Source organism: Limanda limanda, chromosome 6 (assembly GCF_963576545.1).
Source record: "Limanda limanda chromosome 6, fLimLim1.1, whole genome shotgun sequence".
Lineage (NCBI taxonomy): Eukaryota > Metazoa > Chordata > Actinopteri > Pleuronectiformes > Pleuronectidae > Limanda > Limanda limanda.
In genome coordinates this window covers 25,990,322-26,014,122 of record NC_083641.1, presented here as the reverse complement: position 1 = coordinate 26,014,122, position 23,801 = coordinate 25,990,322, and the positions used below count along the sequence as shown (strand labels likewise).

Genomic DNA, 23,801 nt, shown 5'->3' with positions numbered 1-23,801 from the left:
TTTGAGGTTCTATACGGTTCTTCTGGATTTCTGTCGTTCATTTAATTGATATCATTTGTTTTTTTTATTGACATTTAATTGACACATTTGCATTCAACATATACAAGTTTAATTTATGAGTCAACAACCAAACGAAAAATGTCGGAAAATCTTTCCAAATATTCCCTCGTCACCAGTTTCTTTAAAGAGAGTCAACCTTTGCCATTAATATTTGTTTCTGTCCTTCAAGTGTATTACTAAAGGGACACAGAGCTGCAATACATTAACTACAACATCACAAAGATTGTATTGAACAGCATTGTACTATCAAGTACTTTGATTATTAAATTAAAGTGCTTTCTATATAGTTTGTCACATAGTGAAAATCCTGTGGATTTCTATCTGGCTCTGGCTCAGTCGGACTCAGCAGTGCTGTAAACTATGGTTTCCATTTATTGTTATACAACCAAATGCTCAATCACAGTCATTAACATCAAACATGAATGTAAGTCTTATGTCTTTGTGCGCATTACGGTGACAGAAGTCTCCTGAAAGGCACTGACATGATGTGTCTACATGTATTCAAAGCCAATTTAGGCGTTTGTCTTGTCAGTGTTTTGAGCCTTTATTAAAAAAGCAAGTTTGAGCAGATGTCGTCTTTAAACAGGATCCACTTCTTCTCCAACAAGCTGTTTCCTTGTCATCGCTCTGCTTTTCTCCACTGCTCGGCAAATTGTCACAGCACAGGTGTCAGTCACGGAGATGCCGAGTTGTTCTCAGTCGAACATAGATATAGGATACAAACTGGTTAAAGAACAAACTGCTGACAGCTCTGTCCCGTCGGGTGAAAAGTTCCAGATTCTGTTCTTAAATCTGCTTTCATTCGAGAAATAATCAGTGTGAGATGTCGTCACTGTCCAAATGTCCACGGCTTAGATGTGTTCAAAGGAATGTGAAACACATTACATCCCCGGAATGCATCAAAGAAACGGTTTCCACGTGTCAGATTGTGTTGTGAATTTTGCTTCATCATTCATGTCTGTGATGATTCGTCCCTGAAACTTTACCTGTTTCCACAATTAGAGAAGTTCTTCATCGTCCTTGCTGTTGGCTGCAATTAAAACACACATGTCCAGAGACAAAAATCCTCCAGTATCAACGGAGAAAAATAATAATATAATTCAACATGACTTCAACGAATTGCATTGTTAATAGAGACATCCACATAAATGTTAATAATGACTCGGAGGTGAAGCGTGAAGGTTCCACATGCGTCTAAGTTCTGCTGTCGCTCAGGAGCTTTACAGAACAACGCTTATTCTTTATCAATTAATTACTGCGCTTTGTTTTGCTGTGTGTTTATTTCATGAAACCTTGGCAGGCGTATAACTATTTTATAAAAGCAACAAGCTGTTAAATCAGGCTTTAGTTTTAAATAATGGCTTTTTGAAGTTTAATGTTTTAATAATCAAGGATTTATTCACCAATACAGTAGAATTAATTGGATCAAATTGATAATTAAAATGTCCGTGATGAAGCACAGAGCAAAGGATTCGTCACCAGGGAGTCGACGCTCAGCTTTGATTGGTTCAATGAACATTATATCTATAGAAGACATTTATTACATTCTTTAATTTACTGTTTGTTTTCAAAGAGGAACAAATATGTTTACAGGAACTGGATTTACAAAAGCATTCAAGTAAATAAATAAATAAATATTCACGAATCAGACAAATCAATAAAACATCGCCAATAGGACACAATGGTTTGAAAGAAGAGGCTCTGGCCTCGGAAATAAAAAGGCTCTTTCAAAAATACAAGATATAATGAGATATCATATAAAATTCCTATGCACCTTCAAATGCTAATCAAATGTGAGAAAACCAATTGTTCAGCAAAACCATTGTTTCACTTCTGACGATCAAAAATAACCATTTCTATAGCACATTAAATGGATGTTAAACGTCACAAAAATGTACAAAAATTGCCACAAATTGAATGGTTTTAAATCATAGGAGCTAAAAATACCCCAAATAGGTGATTTAACTTTTCCAGCTTTAAAAGGCACATTTTGAGAGGCTTTGTTCTTTGGGCATCAGCAGTGACGAATATAGTTTACACCTCCACGGAGCTGATTCTCCACCGGATAGACGATTTAACTGACGGCCGAGCAGCTGCTAATTGCTTTGCTTATCAATTTTCCAACTCACAATACCTTTAATTTCAGACGGGGTTCCACATCCTGCCTCTCCCCCGGAATATGTGACACAGTAATTGCCCACTCTCCATTTGCAGATAGCTGTGTTTTTGCAGCTGACAAGTCCCCAAAGGCACATAATTATTTCTCAGTTTTGTTCAGTTCTTTCATGGCACTTTATCACGCAGTGCAAAACACTCCCACTACACCCAATTTTTGCAGAGCTCTGATTAGAGTCTTGCTGGGCTTCCAATCTTTTTGCATTTTTAAGTTTTTTTTAGCCCCATACCTGCGCAGCTATGCTTCCATATTACCATGAATCTCATCCGTTTGCTTGATTGTACAGTTGCTTTGGGAAACATGTATGGACAATCAGCTGTCACGGGGGAAACTAGGTGTGTGTAATCTTGCGTTGTGATATTTATAGCATCGTAAAAGTCAACACTGAGGCAAATTACTCCCCATAAAGTAGATTGAATTCCTCAAAACGTAAGTGGAAAGCCGCGGTGACAGAAATGACTAGTGACAGCCTCAGCTGCAGTTTACTCTTTTTAGTGAGGATATTATTCTGAACCCCCATGGACTCTTTTACTTTGAAAGAGAGCAGTTTCTCTCTCCGCCTCCGTTACACTTACCGTTTTATTCAATTTTAAACTTTGATGACAGCGATTTTCCCGAGTATGCAACGTATCCGCGGTGCGTCTTAAGAAGTGCACGCTTTGACCTAAGGCGTCGCAACTTGCCTTTGCAGAGTGCCTCTAATGGCTGATAGATGCTGCTCCAGAGAAAGAGTGACAGCGGGAAGTCAGAGGGGAAAGACTGCCAGCGTTGTTCTAAAATAGAAACAATTAGGTTTCCACAGACGAAGCTGCAGGTCCTGGTTGTTTTGGGCACTCGGGCGTCAGACCTCCCGAATCTGCACCTTGTTGCCAAAGCGTCCAGACACCCATTGCATCACTGATACTCTGCTCATGTTTTTTAGACAGCGTGTGTATTTTTTGTGCAGACTGAAGGAAATGCACTCAAGGTTTTCTTCCACCGATTTCACTCGGAGCTGTCTCCGCCTGGTGACACCTCCTCACTCTGCCGGCTGCACTCTGCTGTTTTTCTTGGTTCCCAGTTCTGCAGGATGTCTTGTAGGAAACTATCATCTGTGGCATATCATTCCTCACACTGTAATTTGAGGAATAACTACTCTACTGTGTCAATTTTAAAGAACAAAATCAACATATGTCAGATTGTTTCCCTCCGTGTCGACATTGGTTGAACATTCATATCATCAAATATGTCATCGTGGAGTAGTTTGGATCAGTTTCACTCACAGTCAATAAATGAAGTAACTCTTTGCCCTTTTTCTTTTCCTGCAGATTTTGCAAGAGCTGTTGCAGCGCGGCCGATTTCATACGCCGCTCTACTGCGAATGAAACAAGACAGCTCTTCGTCAGGGCTCAACTCGCGCAGCCGACCTCGACAGCACGGCGGCGGCGGCGGCGGGGGGGGGCTGGCGACTCCTGACTGGCCTCCTTTCTCCAGTCACCCCCTGTCAGCCCTGAGTCTGCTCAGCTCTCAGGAGGACTACCAGAGTGAAGGTACAACTAACGCTGGAGTCAAACCTTGTTTATTAAACTCTCGTCTGAAGAGAAATAACATGAAAAGTTTAGCTTTGTTGTTCAAGTTCACCATCACAAACAAACTGTACTAGAAAGTCACGTCACCTCACAAATAGCTTCCTGAATGTTGTGATTTTCTTGTCGCCTGAATTACACCCACAATTTAAGCCGAGGATAACGACTGCTTGTGTACACTTTGACATAATTCACACTCTGTGGTGTTCATTAGTTCTGAAGACTGGGAGATGAGGCTGCATAAATAAATATGATTATCTGTAAATAGTGGGGGGGGTTTTGTGTGTATTTTTTGGTGGCACCATCTGTCTCCTTGTGCCGTCTCGCTCTCTGTCTTGTCGCCGCATCATGAAGGACTTGAATCGTCAGGTGGTCTTGGTGCAAACAGGAGGGGCCACATGAGTTCAGATGACTTTACTCTCACCTGGCGAGCTGAACCAGAGGCTGGACACTCCAGAGTTTGAATAAACTCCTCCGAACGTGATTGGTGTGTCCTCACTCAGCCGTCTCCCATCTCTGGTGTCACTTCAGACGGGCCGGCTTCCTGCCCGCTCAGATCCGGTGTAGAAACGAATCTCACCTATCCATCATCGCCGTGGTATGGTCTGCAGTGACCGGGGTCGTGCCCTCTGTGAAATTGAAGTGGGATCATGGCAATATCCACCTCTCTCTGTGTTCCTGTCAGCACACAAGCTATAGATGTGATGGATATCTTTGTCAAAGGGGAAGATTTAAGACCTGAAACACAGCAAACAGGCTGCCATAAATCTACACGGGTCACTCGCTGTCCCGACTTACAGTATGAATAATTTCAGAGGACATGACGGCACATTGATGCTTTAATTTATGATTAATCACGTCATGCTTTTTGCATCTGGAGTGCCTCATTAAAGGAAATAGGAAGTAGCTGCTGAATGGGCAAAGAGGACCTCTCTGCATGTTGGTACTTACTATGAATGAAGACTGTCACATTAAATACGAGCAGGAAGCAGGAATAACAACTCTTCTCTTTCTTCGTCTTCTGCGTTAGCTCTTTTTTTACCTGATCTTTTATGTGTGTTTCTTTCTTTGTGCGTCTCAGCCAATGATTTTCTGTCTCTTTTCTTACTTCCACTTGCATTATTTCTGACGTTTTCACTACGTCGCCGTACGATAACTTACTGTACATCTCTACTACCAAGGTGAGAGTAATGGCTCCATTGTCGGCGATGACACGAGCATTGTACCGCTGCACCGGATTGATGTTCAGTGAATGAATCGGATGCCAAAAAGTGCTGCACCTTTGCTGGCTTAAAGGGGGATATTGCTTTTTGGCTGTGTGACTGACAGATGGCCACGGCACTTGAAGTTGAGTGATTTAAACAACTTCTAAGCGTGTGTGTGTGTTTGTGTTTCCCACACACACACAGACACACACAGACATATGGTCTCCATCCATCTCTTTAATGTTTTCATATGGTCACAAACATGTAAATGAGCCCAGTTCCAGTCGCTGAGCTATAGCGTCCCCGAAGCATAAAGGAAAACTCTCCCTGATTTTGTTGAGGCACTTTTCTTTCATGTCGGATCATAAATATGTGAATATAAAGACGGACGATGACACTTCCCCAAATGGGATGGCCAAAACATCTTTATCGCCCCCTTGTGGCTGCCTGGTGGACGGTTCATGAGCCTGACTTACCTATGTTATGATGGTGCGAAACTAAAAAGTCAAAATACATTAAAAAAATTTGGGAAAGTGGGAACAAGTGGAGAAGTGTTGTCCATCTTTATACACAGTTTATAAACACAACAATTTTGATCAGTGTAGGTAATAAACCCTGTCTCCTCCGTGTTAGCAGATTGGACGTGGGACAAGTTAAAATGTCAGAAGACATGTTGAATACATTTAACTTAAAGATGGATCCGGTCATTTAAGTTTTTATCACACCGATGTTTCTTTTGGTGCAAATTCTTCTTGTTTCGTTTAAATTTGTTTTTTGATCCAATAAAACTCTTAATTGGTCGAGCTTGTGTATCTTCACAGCTTATTTACAGTTTATAAACATAACCATCTTTATCAGTGTAGGTCATAAACCCTGTCTCCTCCTTGTTAGCGGACTGGACGTGGAACAAACTATAAAGTCGGAAGAAGGTGCAAATTCTTCTGCCGTGTTTTGTTCAAATTAGTTTTTTGATCCTACAAAACTTTTAATTGGTCGAGCTTGTGTATCCTCACTGCTTCTCCACAACACAACCACCACACTACAGACTCTGCCTCCTAATGACAGCGGCAGCGCCCATATGTGAGATGGTTAAGCTTAATTTCCGTGCAACGGGACGAAGAGGAGACGCGTCTTCAATCTTTATTTGCTGTGCATAATAGAACAAGACATTTCTGGCTCATTTAACCATTTATTGAATATTTTAAAGTTAGTCAAAGTCAAGGTTAGTTTCACCTGTGAGCCTGAGTGGAACATTTAACGACTCTCTGCAGTATAATATGCATTATGTTCTGATTCAGGTCAGGCTCCACTTTTGACCATAATTACAGTACAGAGCAGTCAGGAAGGACGAGAACACTCTTCCTTTGTTATTTTGGTTCTTGGTTAAAACCCAGTGGGAATAAAAACAAAACAATAAGTATGAGCTGAGAGTGTCTCTGTCCACATTAGATGGACACCGGGGGAGTTGTGTCCCTTTTTGGGTATCATCTCTCAATTTTAGGGGACAAAAGGTAAATTTGGAGAATGAACACAGTCATGGTATACAGTCATATTTAATGATATGCATTCCTTGCAGTTCATGACGTGTCCTTATGTCCAGCAGACACCAGCAGAATCCCCTAGGGAGGATTCACTGCTGGGCCATAATATTGTCCAATTTCATTTCTAGCTTGTTTCAGCTGAAATACGAAACCAGAAATGTTCTGTTTTCATGTGAAATAGAAATCATTTCATCACACACCCTGCCCCACTCCACAAGGCTGCTGCTGCATGCTAGCACTGAGGAGTAATGGTATGGATGGATGTAGAGACACGTCTTTGCTTCCGTCTTGTTTGCACACCAGCAACACGGCACGTTTTATATTCACAGCAACATTTCAAACTTAATATTGATTCATTTTCCTCCACTGATTAGAGTATTTTTCTTCAAGAGCTTTTTATTTCCCTGTGGAGCAGTAAATTGCTGACAAAGGGTGATTATACAAACGCAGAGAAAGAAGCCATGATTCTTATCTATCTTTAGATCATTCCTAAATAGAAGGAGGTTGCTTAACATCGGTGACATGCACTGTTGTATTATTCCTGTACTATGACTCTTTAAACATGGATTTCTATACATCATACTGTAAGAAATGTGTTTACTTTGTTGTGTTAAAACAAAGACCGTGTGTTTACCTGGCCTCATAAATTCATTATCAGAGAAACTCCTGGAGAACAGAGGAGTCCTCCTCCGTCTTTGAAAAGTCTTGAATTCCGAGGTGCACTATACGTAGGGAAGCGTCTGCAGTGAGTGCATCCACTTGTGTGTGAGCAGACGGCCTGATCAAAGAGCAGAGCGCTGCGAGGGAACAGATGAGAATTGCAGCAGAGACTGTCAAGCAGACAACATTAAGCGAGAGAGCACATTGATTTGTGGGGGTATTTGTGCCGTGGAGGGTTCACATTTTTACAGGAGACAATTCATATCACCAACAGGAGCTCGATAGATCAGGAAGCTGTGGGCTGAGCATCGTCATGTAGGTATTAAATGGCATTTCGCAAATTTGACAATGCATAAGCATTTGTAATTCAAGCTTAAGTGGACTCCTTACTGGAAAAAACACAAATAATATCCCAATGTTAAATACTTCTGGTATTAATTTAATTTCTGTGTAACACAACCTCATGTCCTGTTGTTCAGGATTTATCGCTGGACATTAAGTAAATCCCATTATGTTTATTTTTAGATCACCTTTTTTCAATTTAAAGTTATTTGATCATATTTACTCGCTTCCTCTGGGGTCTATATGTTGTGTTTAACATTTGTTTGTCATAAATAACATTTCTTATAATGTCTTAACTCATATTGATGTAAGAAACTGACTGGTGATGTTATTAATTTATAAACATCTCTGCAAATCATTCATCTGAGCATCTGCATGATTTATCTTCTCTAAAACACCAAACCTCCCTTAAAGCCGACTTTCTTTTCAAGCTCTGATTCCACATTTTACGTCCACGATTGTCGTCTCGAACTTCTGATAATGAATCGCAACCTATTTTCACGAGAGCCTCAAGTGTAGCTCGCTGTGCCAGCCAGGAAAAACAATCAAAGCCTTCCCGTTTGTACGACACAAAGAGAACAGCACATTCGATGACAGATCATCTGCTCTGTCAGATTTTTATACTTTTGGGATACCAGCACTCTGCTGTGACGTGAGCAGCAATATAAATCTTATTTATACATTTTTTATATCGTTACATGTGCAATATTGATTTAGATCGGAAGCGAAGGATGGTGCAGTCAGTGACTATGTGAGGGATGAGAACAAAAAGTCCTACACATTTGAAATAAGTTCTGGAAATGAGGATGAAAAGGCTTTAATTAATTCCTTGTATATTGCAATTAATTCCATTCCATTGATATAATTATAATCTCTATTTGTTGCACAGAATTAAGTGTCTGAATTCCAGATGGGACATTTGGTTTTTTTTGAGGACAACATTTTTAACACAGACTTATTTATTTCTGGTAATTTTGCTTTGTAAAAAGGTTGTTATCGTAAAAAAAACACCTCCTGGATTTTGGTTCCACTGGATTCTGTTCTTTTAATGTGAGAAGTGAATTTAGATCATAGTGGGAAACAAACCTCGGAGACTGAAGATGTGGAACAGTCGAGAAACCCTCCTCCGTGAGTCAGTGTCGGTTGTCAATCACGCTTCACCCTGTTTACACAGCATCAAACAAACGGACAAAAACCGAAGCTTCCTGTAAAAATGAACGTGTGAAAACACATCAGGCTGAAATGACAGAAATCATCTTCAAGAAGAAAACATTGACTTTTTTTCATTTATTCATCTTTATTAATTTTATGAGAAATTATACAAACAAGTGAATAAAAAACTGTGATGATGAAAAAGAATCATACAATTAATCTACATTGTTCAAAAAGGAGCGAGAAGAAGTACAAACTTATTTAATCTCCCCCTTCTATATCCGTCATTAATTAATAATTATCTAGCTTCCTATATATCTATAAGTATATGTGTAGTAATAAATACAATACAGATAATAAAAAAAGTTATGTTTGACTTATTCATTTGTCCTAGTCATTGACAAAGACGAGGCAGGATTTTTTAACCTATACAGTAGCCAGCCACTAGGGGGCGACCAAGAGGCTTTGGCTTCACTTTTGGGAGCTGTCTATTCAGTCTGTGGTTCAGACCAGTGTGAACAACCTCAGCTGAAGAAAGCAAGAGACAAGAATGACTACCACCTCACAAGGTGTTAAACTGATGGAATTATGGCGTGTGACATTTTTATTATAAGTATTACATCCAACCCGGTTATTTGTATGAATACAAAGGGTCACTTCCATCTCATTAAATTGTTGAAGCTACTTCAGAGCGGCTCTAGCCTCAAGGTTTCTCATTGTAAACACATTTTTCACTTTTCTCACTCCGAGGATTTCTTAATACCTTCTTACTGCCGAGCAGCTGCATCAGTTATACAATATGTCAAGTGTCAGCGTTCGGCCAGAAGAACACGGCTGCCTGTTGTTGTTATACTTCTGTTTTGGCTTTTTAACAGTTCCATCACTCGGAAGTTGGCGTGAAGACACACTGAAGTGAATGGAGGACAATTGCGATCATCCTCGTCTCTATCTCTTTTTTGTCTCTCTCACAGAAAGTGAAGAGTTCGGGCCTGTTTTCTTCCTGGAGCCGGATGATGTCATTTTCCCTCTGGATTCTACCGAGAAGAAAGTGGTGATGCAATGTGACGCACGGGGAAATCCGCCGCCCACGTACAGGTAGGACTTGTTTTTCTTCCATCCCCTAAAATGTAATCTCCCTTTCATTCATTACTTGTCTCTAACATCCCCTGTTTTGTCTCGTGCTCTTAAGTTGGTTCATCAACGGGACGGAGGTGGTGGAGGAGGCGGATTACCGCTACAGCCTCATTGACGGAAACTTGATCATCACCAACGCGAGTGAGATCTCTGACTACGGGAAGTACCAGTGTAAAGCAGTAAACCGCTTCGGGAGCGTTTTCAGTCGAGACGCTCTGCTGCAGTTCGCATGTAAGTCGACCTTTTTACTTATTCAACCATCTTTTACAATTCTGCTAAGAAAAGGTCTCAGTAGCAGCATCTGTAGCTTTTAGCTGCAGGTGTCTGTGTTGGCAAAATGTATGAATGTACTTTTTTAAGGTCTGTTTGCTTCAAGCTCTTTGAGTCCAAAGTAAACCTGTTTAGTTCCAGGCCAAATAAACACCTCTACTCTCTGCAGTTAGGTTTCGCTGAGTTCAGTTTTCACTGGTTCCATCTGATTCTTTTGCGTCACGCTGCTAACAAGTTATTTTTTCTCAAATGCCACAATGTTATGGCGAATTAATACGAAAAAATACACATTACTTTTCAAACTACTCCCCTGGACAACCTCCCAAACGTCATCAGAGGCAAAGTCCGGTCAGACGGTGACAGAACGAAAGTGCATCACTGGTTTTCTTTACAGTTTCCTCAGGGGCAAAGAGCATAATAGCTTTATTGGCATGTCTGCTGGGAGCTTACTGTTCTCTGTGGTTGCTGCTAAGTATATGGTCTCATATCTTGTTATTTTTAAAGGTCTTTGCTAGAGTAGTAGATGTTATGTCTGTTGCATAGGCCAACCTGGAAGTTAGCATTACCCTGGTTCCCACAACACAAAGCCAATTGGCCTTTTCTTGTTTGAAGTATCGGCTACACTGCCATCCAAAGGTTCAGGTGGTACTGCTGCATTTTGTTAGTTTCTTCCGTGAGAAGCATTTTCTTGTTGTTGGGCAAGCGCCTGAGCTGGAGAATCTTCTGCTGCTTTCTTCAGATCTGAAAGGCAAACTCCCAATCCCAATCCCAGTTTTCCAGACTTCTTCCATAGTTCTGAAAACAGCCCTAGAAATTAAGTAATACTTAAAGTGTGTCAGTATAATTCGAACAACGCTGGGGAAGCAGAGTCAATTGATCTATCTATCTATCTATCTATCTATCTATCTATCTATCTATCTATCTATCTATCTATCTATCTATCTATCTATCTATCTATCTATCTATCTATCTATCTATCTATCTATCTATCTATCTATCTATCTATCTATCTATCTATCTATCTATCTATCTATCTATCTATCTATCTATCTATCTATCTATCTATCTATCTATCTATCTATCTATCTATATATTTATCTATCTGTCTATCTCTCTGTCTGTCTGTCTGTCTGTCTGTCTGTCTGTCTGTCTGTCTGTCTGTCTGTCTGTCTGTCTGTCTGTCTGTCTGTCTGTCTGTCTGTCTGTCTGTCTGTCTGTCTGTCTGTCTGTCTGTCTGTCTGTCTGTCTGTCTGTCTGTCTGTCTGTCTGTCTGTCTGTCTGTCTGTCTGTCTGTCTGTCTGTCTGTCTGTCTGTCTGTCTGTCTGTCTGTCTGTCTGTCTGTCTGTCTGTCTGTCTGTCTGTCTGTCTGTCTGTCTGTCTGTCTGTCTGTCTGTCTGTCTGTCTGTCTGTCTGTCTGTCTATCTATCTATCTATCTATTTAAGGACTCGTTCTTTCCTAGACGAAACAGGTGGTGGAAACAACCAGTAACTTTGCCAAATTGAATAAAGACTCTTGTTCTGTTCTTCAGGCCAATGCAACCATGTGTTTCCTTTACTCTTTTGTTTCATTTCTTTTAGTGTGATCAAAAAAGTAAAGTAAAAAGTACAGTCCTTAATTAAATATAAGGCCGTCTTCGTTGGCAGGCCAAAATGTCCAGATGGCGACGCGCAGACTCAATTTAAAACGAGTGCTGCTAATTTGTGAAGGACAGAAGCTGCACCTCAACATGAACCCTCATCTGTCCTCTCTACTGCCCAGATCCCCCCCCCCCCCTCCTCTCCACTCCACAGCCAAATCAGGAGGTTAAAGAAAAACATGCCTGAAAATGAGCAATGCAACTCGTAGGCCCTTGTTTATTAGTGTACAGGCTTCAAGCTGAGATGTGGACACTTGGTTGTGCATTGGCTTGTAATTGTTTTATATATTTGCAATTTTCTCCTCTAGAGTATTTTGCTAATTGTTTTTTTTTCTTGAAATTGTTTTTTTTTATTTGGTTAAGGGGTTTATGAAATTGTTTTTCCTGCTATAGATGACTGTGGTTGTTAATTTTCCACACAAAGCTAAATGAAACGTAGATATATCAGTTTAATGTGAGTGGTTTACAGGGTTTTTATTTGTTGTTGTTTACTGTTGCTTCATTTAAATCATTAAACCCCGAGCAACAATACTACAGTACAATAAGAGATGACCTCACATAGCAACCAACATGGGTACCAGGATGTAGTGCAGTGCTTTGAGATGTTCCACAGAGACGTGTACTTACATCTGGTTGAGTTGGTCTCTGTAGCTGCATGTAGTCTCAAAAGCAAAGTGCGTGTTTGAAGTTGTCTCATTCGGACTGGCAGGTGTGTAAGTTGAGACGATGGCCACATGTTTGTCTTTGACAGAACTGGATTTCTGTCGTTCCAGTAACTGAACAGTCAGCATCCTGTTGTTGACGGCACGACAGGCAGTAATGTGCAACGATGCAGCGCAGACAGGATGAAGCAACTCCAATGGATTGTAGCCTATAAAATACCCAATAATTACGAGGCTATTATCATTCAGCTCTTTCTGCTAATTGACATTATTGCCTTGCAGTCGGTTCCAGCAGCAAATTGCCGGTGACTTAGAGGGTTCGGCGCCACAGCCTCGACATCTCAGTGGATAAACATGTGCGACGGTCTCAGTTGGACCATTGAGTCAGCAACAGATTCCACATCTCACCAACTGTTGTTGTGCTGGGATCTGAGGAACCAGTCACAAATGTCCAAGTGGGAGGAATGAATGGATATCTGTGTAATGGTGGCACAAACAGTTGTATCATCAGTTAAACAGACACTGAAAGAGATATTTGTTCTGTTTGTGGATAAAGGCTGTTCTTAATGAAGACTCAAATATCTTTAAGCAATAGAATTTGATTAAATATAATCAAAAACATACTTTTATATATATTCACATATTCAGAAATGCGTAGGAACATTTACGGAAAGTTCTCTCGCTAATTCAAAACCATCTCGATGGAGTTCAAGATATCATAACCTATAAAGTACACTAATGAGGTATTGGGTGTAATAGCAGTTTGTTGCTTTACTATATTTGTATACAAATATTGCACCAGTAGGAATTGAGGCTTAATTTGTATTTATCGCCGTGGAAAAATAAAAAGTTAAGCAATTTCTAAACCTTTACTCTGAATCTACAGTTTTGCATTGGAATCGAAATGTAAACATTTAAAAAATAAACTGGAATAATGAGGCATTCCTAAAACTGTAAGAGGCTGTAAGAGGCTGTAAGTAGAGGACATGGAAACAGAAATATGCAGACAAGACTAAACACTAAAAGCACATATGCACTGTACATTTGTTCACTTTGATAGAGGCAATGTGTAATAAAAATAATATTTATAATGTCAGAAAATACACAGGATCATCCAGAATCTATCTAATATGGTTTAAACCTTTACTAAGCTGGATTCAGAGAACATCTCTAGTCGTTTCATCCGATGACAAAATCTCTTTTTTCTCTAATTCCATCCACGTCTGTTCAGAAGGGGAAGTGACACGTGTGTGTTTCCTCAGGTTCATGGAGCTCACGGCGTATACGCAGCACCATCAGTGGGTAATGGTCTCAAACCCAGTCAACATTTCTTTAAAATGGGACCCTTCAGAAAAGCTTGCCACGGAAACAAAGACCGGTGCCCTGCAGCACACATTTGGATGCAGAACCTTCCCTCTCTCCCTCAGCATAACAAATAGACAGAATTTATCACTCAGTGTGGAGCGCAACTTTTCCTCTTCTTTTCATGTTTGCACTGCACACACACACAGACACACACACACACACACACAGACACACACAGCTGTTTGTGCACTGCACTGAGGTTGTGCTACATCCACTTCAAGTCTTTCAGATGAACATGGAAATATTTCCTTTATAAATTGGATGTTTTAAAGCGATTACAGGTTGTTAGTTGTTGTGAAGACTTGAATCTGAAATGACACTAAAAACCTGGAGGCCTGTGATTTGTCTCGAGTGCGACTGTCTGTATTTATAGACAAACTGCAGATTCAGGCTGAGAATAATCAGCAAAGGCAAATATTACAGTTTATAAATATGTAATTATTTCTGCTGGCAGAGCGCCGGCTCAGACACGGCAGCGAGTCGTCCTCCTAATAAACCAGTGGAAGGTCTGGTCCTGTGAGCCAACTGACCTGAATAGTTTCTGTAACTGGAACATGACAACAATGAGTTGTTTGTGGGGTTGTTCGCTGTTTCTGCTTCGTGATTACGTAAAGGTGTTTTTACCAGAATACACGTACGAGCAGAGTTTAAGCTTTTAGCTAAAATAAGTTGAAAAAACTGCACATTTTCTTCTGTTAACTAATTTGGACCTTGCTGGGCTTCACTGAGTCCTGCCTGGTCGGGCAAGCGGCTAAGTGACGTGCCTGTGCAGCACCGTAGCCTCTGTGGTCCAGAGGGTTGTTATGTCAAGCCGCCGGACTGAACCCGGCTCTGTTTCTTTTCGGGGGGGGAACCAGGGGAGAGGTGGAGTGGACCAGCCAGAGAGTGCAGGAGGAAAGGTTCAGTCAAGGCTGTCCACATTCTATCTACTGGTCGTGTTCTCTGCTCCAAAGATGCTTCAGCTGGATGTGTTTTCCTCTCTCTCTCTCTCTCTCTCTCTCTCTCTCTCTCTCTCTCTCTCTCTCTCTCTCTCTCTCTCTCTCTCTCTCTCTCTCTCTCTCTCTCTCTCTCTCTCTCTCTCTCTCTCCCTCTCTCGCTCTCGTTCTCTTTGTTTTGAAATTCTGAGCTGCTGAACTCACACTTGGGCTGTGTTTTTCAGGCGTGACTTTGAAGGCAGCAGGCAGAAAGGAGGCCTCTGATCTTTCTCCCCAAAGATTTCTTCTCCCTCTCTCTCTCTCTCTCTCTCTTTGCAGATGAGAGTCTGGCTGAGGCTCAGGTATCGAGCCTCTGTGAGCAACTCGCTAGTAATGAAATTAATGCACTGCTTTGACTTCGGCTTTTGAAGATCCACACACACACACACCCCACTCTGAAATGTTCTACAAATCTGATATCGGCGCCAGTTAATGCCCATTGATCGAATTATACCGATCTTGAAATAACTAATTTGCATTGAACACGAGCTCCAGCGCTGGCTGCTAATTTCCTCTGCGCATTTCTGGATTTTAAACATTAATGCAGACGTACTGTACGTTGATGTGGGGGTTTTCGAGGACGTTGTAATTACCATGTTTACGTTGATAAAACCTGTTGAAATGTCAATATTGATTTGATTACATAACTGTAGTTGCAAAGGGAAATGATTCACAAGTTTCCTTTTGAACCTCGTTTCACGGTTCAATAAAATATGAACGCCTCTAAAATTCATGCCTTATTTTTTAAGGACTAAAAAGTGATCATTTTTGCAGAGTTTCTGCTTTGCACTTCTCACCATACACTCGGTACTATAGGTTTATATTGTCTGACTTTATATAAAGATGGACGGCATGACAGGGCCGTGAAGGTACGATGTCAGAAAATGGGGGGAAACATTGTGATTGACAGCTGAGACTGACAACTGATTGGTCGAGCATGTATCAGCTGGACGTCCAATACCACGGCTCCATCTCCCAGCTGCTGCACAGACTCTTGCTCTCAAATCAGCGTCAGGGTTGTTGAAATCATTTCTGGATCGTGAGAGGAAGTGGAAAATCGATGGGTTTATAAAAGAACCCCCTGATTTTTATTTTCTCTTTCTCCACCGTGGTGGCTTTTACTGCTCAAGCTACCCATGGCTGATTTATTCCAAACAACCAGGGTTGCTGCTTCTGCCTGCAATTATATTACCTAATTGTCCATGCACCTACGTAATGCTCTTAAACTGGAAACGATGCACTGCAGGGTAAATTGCTGCCACTCCGCAGCAGCGGGTAATCTAGAAAAGCACAAGACGACTTGCAACAGCGTCGGTGAATAATTGAAGAGGAGAAGAGAATCTACACAAACGCCCGCTCACATTTGGATCCTGCCGCGTACGAGTCATGTTGTACTTTAGCAATTACTGTTGTTGTTCTTCAGCCGTCGGATGTGGAGAGCCCTGGTCAATAGTCCTTAGACGGCGAGCGTTTCCGTCTTTGTGTTACTTATTTACTCGTTCGTTTCTTTCATTTGTTTCCCTGAGAAATCTATTTCACTTCCGTTGGCTCATTGAAGCTAAAGTAAAGGACACTGATCGGCACCTGGTCGTGATCCATGTCGGATCCATACAAAAAATGAGAAAGAGGTAGAAGGAAGTGACTCGGACAAAAAACAGAAAAGACGAATCAATAGGGAACATTGTGACCCACGAGGACCATTTCCTATAGAGCCAAGAGAAGGTGTCTTCAGTCGTCCTCATTTCTGATGGTAGATGCCCTTCCAGCATTGAGCACAGTCTGCAGCTGATTAACTAGTTATTATGGGATGTGCTCTGGTTCAAAACTAACCTTCTGTTTTCATACGTTTATAACATGAAATATAACTGACTGCTTCTCTGAGGAGAAAAGGGACAAGTAGCCACACTCTGTCCTGAAAGTTAAAGAAATATAAATTGAAGGGACAAACTTCTTTGTGCTACATTCAAAGATAAAGGTCTTGAACTATAATCATTATTAGAATATGGGAAGAAATCAAGTTTCTCATGTCACTTGGAGGCGTAATTATCCGGCACTTTCAGGTGAGCAGTAAACAATGTCCCTCAGAGCGACGGAATGAAAGTGGTGCAGACACAGAGAGCGGCCCTGGGTCAGCGGCTGTCGCTTGATTTCCACAATTCTGGCGTTGCCTCAAATAAAAAATCAAACGGGCAGCATTAGGTTCCAGAAGGCTGCTGCAGCGGCTCAGGGATTTCAGATTAAACCTGCTTGGTTCTACTTCCACGGAAAAAGACGAAAACAATAATACTGATCTTAAATAATGTTGGGGAAGGATTGCTTTGAGAGACGCTGATATTAGATGTGAATTATTTAGTTCTACATCGACTGAAGTGCAATTCTTCAGGAATCCATGAATAATTATCTGGGAAATCTGGGAAAAAAACATCCTATCTCACGATATTATTGTTGTTCTGGATCCTCCTCCTGATCCGGATCCACACCAAAGTTTAATGGCTTCTTTCCTGACCAATACCCGATCTTTCCACCGGGTTTTGTCGTTTTCCGTCCTGTAGTTTCTTAGTAATCTACAAACAAACAAATGTTCAGGGGTGAAAATATAACTTTAATAATCTGTATTTGCAACCAGACTGAAAAACAATAGAAGTTGGCAGCAACTGAAGAGTGGATGTAAATTTTAACCTTGCAACACCAACTTAAAATTCAAGTCAGTTATTGCTTGGTGAGTTGTTCTTTCACATCCCTTCATGATACTGTGAAGTCGAGGCCGGCTGCAGGGACAACTCTTCAGATTGATCCGACATTAACCATGAACTAATTGACTGTGTTTCAGATCTGGGAGCTTTCAGCGGGAAGACCAGAGGGGGGGTCTCCGTGCGTGAAGGCCAAGGCGTGGTGCTCATGTGCACCCCCCCTCCTCATTCACCAGGTAAGACATTATCTGCACCTCCGGTCACAACCCGAGCTTTAGGGGCCGGATCAATAAAATCCTCTCTATTCATCCACGACACCAAATAGTGTTGTTGCTGTTGCCAAGTGAATGAATGTTCTCATCGTTTATTTATGTGTTGTGTTGTTGTTGTTGTTGTTGTTTTCTTTCGTTACCCCATCTATTCTCCCCTGTCCGTCCATCCAAGCGGTTCAAACGATGAGAGTTAGTCAACAACAGAGCGGCGACGCAGATTTCTCAGGGATCAAATTTGCCGGATCATTAGAAATGAAAAAGAAATGTCGCTCCGCCAATTATTTCGCATATCGGCAGAACATAGGCACCGAGACTTTAATGGCATTCATTGAATATCCCTCTCTGCAGTTGTCCTCTAATGTTAGATATTATGTGGGCCGTGAATCATCCAGGCTTTCTGTTTGTTTGCGCCAGGGCTGCAGCCACGGGAATGTTTGCCAAGCGCACCTCAAGAAGACTGTTAGTGGAACTTATTAGTTTCACTGATATCAACCAGGGAGTCATTGCTGAACTGCTGGTTTTTGATAAAAGACATCATTTATGATTATTGATCCTTTATTTTTGACGCATTAAAGTCGAGTGCAGATGATACTCAGCCCTAAATGCTTCTATCAATCACCGCTCTGCTTTTGCTTTGGCTTATTTGATCTTTTTCACATTTCAAACTACAATTTCAGGGGAAACCGAACATACGTGGTTTTACTTTGCCTCTGCGACGACAGCCAGTGGTCTGAGACTTTATGTTCTCGGGTTGTCTTATGTCTCAAGAAGGCCGTTAGGGACATGTCTTCAAATTTGGTAAAAACCTTTGACTCAACTGATTAGATATTTGTGATCACAGGTCAAATACATCAGAGAATAGAAAATTATAGTTGTGACCTCATAATGACATTTGCCTTGTGAACATGATAATTCAGGAACAGCTCTCGGGAATAAAGGTACAAATGTTCATTTGGACTTACCGATTAGGATAAGGTGGAGAAAGGTTAAAGGTCAGCGACGTACTGACCTCATGTTCTTGTGAATGCGATTCATCATGATCACACATTTCATTTCATCAGGCACAAATTTTCACTTGGGCACAAAGATTTTTTGGCCTTGTGAACATATTTGGCACAAATGTTAATTTATACCAAATTGATCAGGTGTCACTTGGACACAAAGATTAATGGGTTCAATTCCAGGGGTCAAAGGTCACAGTGACCTCACACGAGTCTGGTGATATTTGGACTGAACCTGCACTGGTCGGCCGGCGCTCAACCGCACGATGTTGGTTCTCGATTTTCCAGCTTTTACAAAGGTTTTCTGTTGAAAGGGTGAAAGTGTGATTGAGATCAAATTAGAGATGATGTGGACTGAGGTCAGAATAATGGAAAAAGTGATTTTCTGTCATTTAAGGTTTGCTGCAATACGCTGTAAAATTGACCCAGGTCTCAGTCATCATGACATTCTGTTACAGACTTTCCCAATCCTTGTATCAGAGCAACACATTTGATCAATATATATTTTATTATATTTATATGTAATCACTCAAGCATTGAAAGCACAGAACAATGAGATTTACCTCAGATATCATCAGATTACCTCGATATGAATGGGTGCTGTGTGCGTGTTTCAAGATTACGCACAAAAACACGGGTACGGTTATGATTTATGTCTTCAGCAGCGCTAACATTAAATGAAAGATGATCTCCGACAAATAAATAAGCAAAGAAAAAATCCACAGTCATTAAATTTGCCCGTCTGATGGATTTTCCATTGAGCCAGAGCATGTTACAATTGAATTTCACAGTGTGTAGGGAGTGTTTAAACAAAATTTGGGTTCAATTGGATGTGGGAGGATTTAAAGACATTAAAATGACACTTACATTAGAAAAAGTCTCAAGAGTGGAAAAATAATTTGGAGTCAGTGAGATGTGAAAAGTTTCATGGCTTTGAGCGCTTGCCATCAGTTTTTTATGCGTCCGTGGTAAACAGTGTTTTACTGAGATGAAACTCCAGTGTGATGATCTTTGAATAAAACCTATCGGAGCTGTAACTGTGTGTCCTCTCTTTATGAAGTTGTCCTCTCAGTGGATTCAACAAACGATGCTGACTCTGCAAGATCAGGGTCTGATGTAAAAATATTTTTAAATGTTCCTGTTCTCAGTTTGTCCAGCTCTACATTTGCACAAAACCCGAAATCAGCAGCCGTCCATTATTTACCAAGACGCCTCTGATAGTGTCATTTTCTTTTTTTTTACTCCAGTGCAAACATATTATGGATGCGGAATCAAAAGACTTGTGAAATATTGCGTGACAACGTTGAATAGATTAATTTGTCCCTGAATGTGACAGTCCTGTTTTCTCCTCTAACATAATGATGGATGAGGCCGTGTAGAACTATGCACAATAGACAAAGCAAACATCATGCTGTCAAAAGTCGGCTCTATGTTCATCACAGGCATTTCATACCCATCCATCCAGTTTATTACCCACTTATTCATCTTCAGGGTCATTTTGACAACTATTTATTTCTTCCTCTTATTGTTTTTTATCTTCATATTTTCATATAAGCAACCGTGTGGAATGTCAGGATGCATTTGAAATAATGCTCAACATATCACGCACTGTAATTCATGAATAAAATATAAAAACAACAAAGATTATTACGCGTAGAGTCAGAGACATGTCGTTCTGTGTCTTTCTTGTTTGTACTCTTGTCATTAGAAGGAAACTCGTGACACATCTGCACTCACACGACTTAACTGACTCGGAATAATCAGTATATGTCAGTTTTCTTTTCCCTTCTGATGTTGCCACCAATCAATTAAACATAACCTTGCTGCAAATAACAGACTCAATAAAACCCTTTTAAATTGATATTTTTCCATCTTTAGGGGCAGCAGCAGTTATTTTATACTTCCGTTGTGGCTGGAGAAATATCATAAACATTACATCTTTAAATTATTATTGCTTTTTACCAAGAAGTCATTACGAATGATTAATAATTGACCTTATGTTCCGTTGCTTTACATGGGTTCATAGAGTATACACAGTATTCTACTGGCAGTGTGTCACGAATTAAGTAAATATACTTCAGAGCGTAGTTATTCTTAAAGTATATTGTGAAAAACCCCAATTGCAAACCGTGGATAAAAGTTCCCTTGCATCATATTTTATTTTATTTCTATATATTTGCAGAAAACACAAATGCATTGCAGGATATTTAATAGTAAATCTTAGATAAACATTTTATCTCATACAACAGATTACTATGAGAACATTAGCTGCTGTAGTGTGTTTGCATATCTTTTCTGTAAACAAAATCTAAATGGAACTGAATACCATTCATGCATTCATTCATTTAGCACATTAACGTCTGTGTGTTATGAACAGAAAATGCTTTCACAGGAATTTTTAATGCTGACCGTGCACTCGCCTACTCGCCGCCGCCGCTGTTTTTTCCGTCCTATCACTTCTAATGAGGATCTCCCCTGTCTGTGCAATCAGTGCAACCCACGATGCATTCTGTCATCAATTACTTCTCTCAAATTTGTGAAAGACCGAATGCGACACAACCTCACGCCGCACACACAACTAAAGGCACATATTCATATAGAGCACGGGGAGGGGGGGCGTGCCCGGTGCAGACAGACAGGCACGTCTGAAGTGGAGGCCAGTGGTCGTAAACTGTGCACGCTTAGCGAATCTCAAGCGATTTGATTAGAATCAGAAATTAATCTGATAAAGTAGCTGAGCTGGACTTCAATGAGTGCCGTGCTGCTTGTCAGGCAGCCTGCGTGCATGGAAAGCTCTGACACAGTCAACTTACCATCAGATTAGATGCCTCTTTACATTCTCCCAGTGCAGTGGGAGTACCGAGCTATGTGGGCGCTTATTATTTGACATTCTTTCTGCCACAAACCTAGTCCTCAACCTCGATTGCTATCCCATAAGGATGTACTTATTCAGACTGTGGTTTCTCCCCTTGTTCTCGCAGAGATCATCTACAGCTGGGTGTTCAACGAGTTCCCCTCCTTCGTGGCCGAGGACAGTCGGCGCTTCATCTCCCAGGACACGGGGAACCTGTACATCTCCAAGGTGCAGCCCTCTGACGTAGGGAGCTACATCTGCCTGGTGAAGAACACGGTGACGAATGCACGAGTTCTGAGCCCCCCCACACCGCTGACACTGAAGACCGACGGTGAGCCTCTCAGATTTATGGCACCTCTCACACATGACGGGTACCTGATTTGTATGAATGCCCTAGGAAGACACCTCTGAAAGTTCATCTGAAAGTTTCAAAATGTTTTTTTTTCTTCTTTTGATCTATCACACTGCTTCCTCTCGCTGCACAGATGGAAATCTAAAAGCATATTTTACATTCTACTGGGGCATTTCAATTGTATCGTAATGCGTTTGGATGGAATAAAAAAAAAGATGGGATCAGATAGGTTAATAAAAGCAGGCGGTCCTCTGCTTTCCACTGAGCCTTGTGTTAGCGGAGGGCGTTATGAATTCCATACACACTGTAAATAGATGGCCAGCATTGCTTTAACATTAGTGTGGGGAGCCCTCTTCACTCTCATTGTGCTTTGGTGAAACTGGCCATCAGGGAAATCATTTTCCAGCATAAAATTAACTGAATCAATGGCCCTTGCTGTGGATGGGATTTGGCTCTTTTATACTAGCCTCTCCGGAGCCGTGCTGCCGAGCCGCTTGTCGGATCAGGTGTGGATTTCACCTACAGGCTCTTTTGCTTCTGACTACAGAGAGAAGTGCCCGTCACTTCAGTCAGGTGCCTGTCATTGTCGGCGCTTTCAAAGAGCCACAGAGATCACATCCCCGGTGAAGCCGTGCAAAAGGGGGGGGGGCCTCTGGGCCTCGGAACCAGGTTTGATCCGAATGCTGCAGCAGGAATTCACCTCTTACGGTTTACATCCCTTCCAGCAAGATTCCTGCATAACTTAGCATCAAAAGGCCCAGAGAGACCCGCATAATACTTAGCACATAACCGTGCTTAATTGGTTTGTCTCTCTCGTTAACCAAGATACAAAATATGGGCAGAAGGGCGTGTGGTCAATCTGCTATCAGCGTTTTATTACCTCCAGGGAGATTATGTTTTTGTTTATTTGTCTGTGAGGTCAGCAGGATTACACATGAACTACTGGCTGGATTAGCATGAAACCTGGTGGATGGATGTTGTTGGGGTCAGGAAACAAACCGTTGAATTATGCGGTGGATTCGGATCAGGGGCAGATGTAGAGTTGTTTAAACACTTTCATAAACATTGTGAGATATGGCTGGTTAGGATTTTAGCTGATTTATCAGAGACTACTTCATGGATCTTGATGAAAAACATCAGGGATATTTAGAGGTCTGATATAAATGAGTTTAAATGAGATATAAATGAATTGATTTTGCGAATCCATATTGTGACATGTGGCTGCACATTTCTCTCACCTGCAACAAAACAGACCCAATCAAGTCTGTGCAGCTTTGAGCCCATAGAACATCTTGGCACCTCCTGCTCTGCAAACCTCACGACGCTCAGCAGCCTTCAGTGTTGTTGTTGGGGCTAAAATGTCTGGCACACGTCACTGCAGACACACAAAATGTTCTGGCACCGCACGCTCCCCTCAGTCGCTGGAGTCTGACCAATCAGACGCCGCAATCTGTGCCTCGGTGAAAGTGGGTGATCATTATATGGTAGACGGTTCAAGCTAGATCTGTGTGCAGCTCGCCACCGTCTCTCAGCTGCAGCCCTGACGCTCTTAATCACAACAAGCATCTGGGCTCCATTATACCAGGCTGGGGGCCATTGATCGTCACTCTGCAATCCACCTTGAGCGGAGCAGAGCGAGACCGGAGTCTTTAACGATGCACTGCTTTTAAACAGATGTACAATTTAACTCGGAAACGCCCTCCCTTTGATTTTTCACTTTGCCGTAATAAAAGCAAATGCATCATATTACTGCAGATGGCCGTAGCGTAGTTTTGTTGTTTTTCCCCCCATCATCTGTTGTTTATACTTTGCAGTTGTCTATCAGTTCTAATAACATTGGAACACAATCTCAAATGAGGTTGAACATTCTACACCCGGGTCTAGCTGTG

The 23,801-nt window shown here is 41.3% G+C and overlaps 1 protein-coding gene across 1 annotated transcript in view; it reads left to right on the top strand.

Annotated features, from left to right (window-relative positions):
- Positions 1–3,581: 3,581 nt before the first annotated feature.
- The window catches only part of cntn5 (contactin 5), a 65,968-nt gene continuing 45,748 nt past the window's right edge, over positions 3,582–23,801 (top strand). Inside the window, exons 1-5 of the mRNA XM_061072674.1 lie at positions 3,582–3,765; positions 9,673–9,796; positions 9,891–10,066; positions 17,574–17,669; positions 21,688–21,891. Coding sequence (XP_060928657.1) covers positions 3,597–3,765; positions 9,673–9,796; positions 9,891–10,066; positions 17,574–17,669; positions 21,688–21,891 — 769 coding nt within the window. The 5' untranslated portion in view covers positions 3,582–3,596. The remainder of the gene's footprint in view (positions 3,766–9,672; positions 9,797–9,890; positions 10,067–17,573; positions 17,670–21,687; positions 21,892–23,801) is intronic.